Consider the following 2,112-nt stretch of genomic DNA (forward strand, 5'->3'; position numbering starts at 1 on the left):
GGTTTTACAATTTGCCCGCTTAATTTTAACACTGCCAAATTGACAGAGTCAAAAATTTATTGGGGCCGTCTAGAAATACGTACACACCTATGTTGAATAATTTCCATACTGTATTATCCTTGTTAACGCGATACTGGCGTTAACTATATTCTTGTCTTTGTTGTAGAATTATTGAAACTAGTTTTATGATGATAAATTAGCAATATTTGTTGTAGTTTTTACATTAAGATGTTGACATTAAGTAAATTGTTTTTTCTTGTCCTTGATATATTTCAAGTATTTCAAAATTAGAATGCGCGCCGCATCGTAGATTCTTCTGGCGGCGCTAATGTATAAAGGTTGGATCATTGACATTCTGCCCGCCTTGAAAGCCTAGCTTTCAAGAGGCTCATGGGAGCCTAATCCTTCTAAGGCTGATAGCCTTGATACGGCTCGCTTGATAATGCCGTTCTTCGTTTTTAGGTCGACTACTCTGCAGACTCCATCATTTCCAGTATACAGTTTCACGATGCGCCCTAGTAGCCATTTCATTGGTGGCAGCTGATCGTCCATGACAAGGACTAGGTCGTCGATCTTGATGGATCCCTTACTGGTTTTCCACTTGATACGTTGCTGGAGAGTAGCGAGATAATCTTTAGTCCATCTCGTCCAGAAATGTTCCCGAAGTCGCTGTACGAGCTGGTATCTATTGACCGTCATCGTCTTCACTTCAGGCGATGGCAAGGACATCAATGGTCGCCCGACAAGGAAGTGCCCAGGCGTGAGTGGAGCTAGTTCAGATGGATCCTCAGACAAAGGTGTCAGAGGACGTGAATTCATAATAGCCTCAATTTGTGTAAACAGAGTAGCTAATTCCTCGAAAGTCAAACTGGTATTAGCAGCAATACGTTTCAAATGATATTTTGCAGATTTTACTGCTGCCTCCCAGACTCCACCAAAGTTAGGAGCGTAAACCGGAGAGAAGTGAAAGAGAAGTTCCTCACCGCAGGCGAATTCTCCGATTTGCCGTTTACACGTTTGTAGCATTCTGTTCAATTCATTCTTAGCCCCTACAAAGTTTTTTCCATTGTCACAATAGATATTTTCTGGCTTACCACGTCTAGCGATAAATCTACGTAAACACATGATAAAGGCATTTGCGCTTAGGTCACTAACGACCTCAAGGTGAACAGCCTTTGTCGAAAAGCAAACGAATACACAAAGGTAACATTTGGAAGTCTTGGCCCCACGACCCTTCTTATTTAAAATCAGAAATGGGCCTGCAAAATCGGTCCCACAGTTTGTGAAGGGTGGAGCAGGAGTAACACGTGGAGCGGGTAAGTTTCCCATAATTGGTTGCATAGGGTTTACCTTAAATCTTTGACATTTCATACATCTATTTACAACCTTAACTGCCAAAATCCGACCACCGATTGGCCAGAATCGCTCTCGCACAGAACTTAACAATAATTGAGCTCCTCCGTGCAACAACCTGATATGTTCCCTTTCGAATAAAAGTCTCGTGAATAAATGCTTGCTATCAATGAGAATTGGGTGTCGCTGTTCATATGGACAGTGAGAAGCATTAACAATGCGACCACCAACACGTAAGATATCATTTTCATCAAGGAATGGATTTAATCCTAATAGTCTTGATTTGCGGTTAAGATTCTTTGTCGTTTTGAGAGAATGAATATCTGTAGCAAGGATTCCCTTTGCGATGCAGTCGCTAATACTGTCATGCTCGATTGTAATTCAGTAACATTTAAGTTTCCGGATAATTTGGCTTTATTTTTGTTACAGTTGTTAAGAAAACGTAGCACAAATGCGAATATTCTTTGCAAGGTTTGTAGTTTTGAATATTTGTTAAATGGAATAACATTAGATTCACATTGTACAGTCATAAACGATTTAATCTCTGGTAATAATGTATCAACGTGTTTAGCTGCCGGCCATTCAGACTCTGGGTTTTTAAGGAAGCAGGGTCCTTCCCACCACAAAACACTGGTGAGTAATTGTTGAGGTTTGACCCCCCTTGAAGCCAGATCTGCTGGGTTCAAATTTGTTGGCACGTGACGCCAGGCATTTGGATCTGATAGTTCGCGAATTTGGTCTATTCGATTACATACGAAG

General features: G+C 41.1%; 1 protein-coding gene across 1 annotated transcript; it reads right to left on the reverse strand.

Annotated features, from left to right (window-relative positions):
* Positions 1 to 372: 372 nt before the first annotated feature.
* Positions 373 to 699, reverse strand: LOC134657178 (uncharacterized). The gene has a single exon (XM_063512732.1). It carries the CDS (start codon positions 697 to 699, stop codon positions 373 to 375), a length of 327 nt encoding a protein of 108 aa, XP_063368802.1.
* Between the last annotated feature and the right edge of the window lie 1,413 nt (positions 700 to 2,112).

This window comes from Cydia amplana, chromosome 19, assembly GCF_948474715.1.
Source record: "Cydia amplana chromosome 19, ilCydAmpl1.1, whole genome shotgun sequence".
NCBI lineage: Eukaryota > Metazoa > Arthropoda > Insecta > Lepidoptera > Tortricidae > Cydia > Cydia amplana.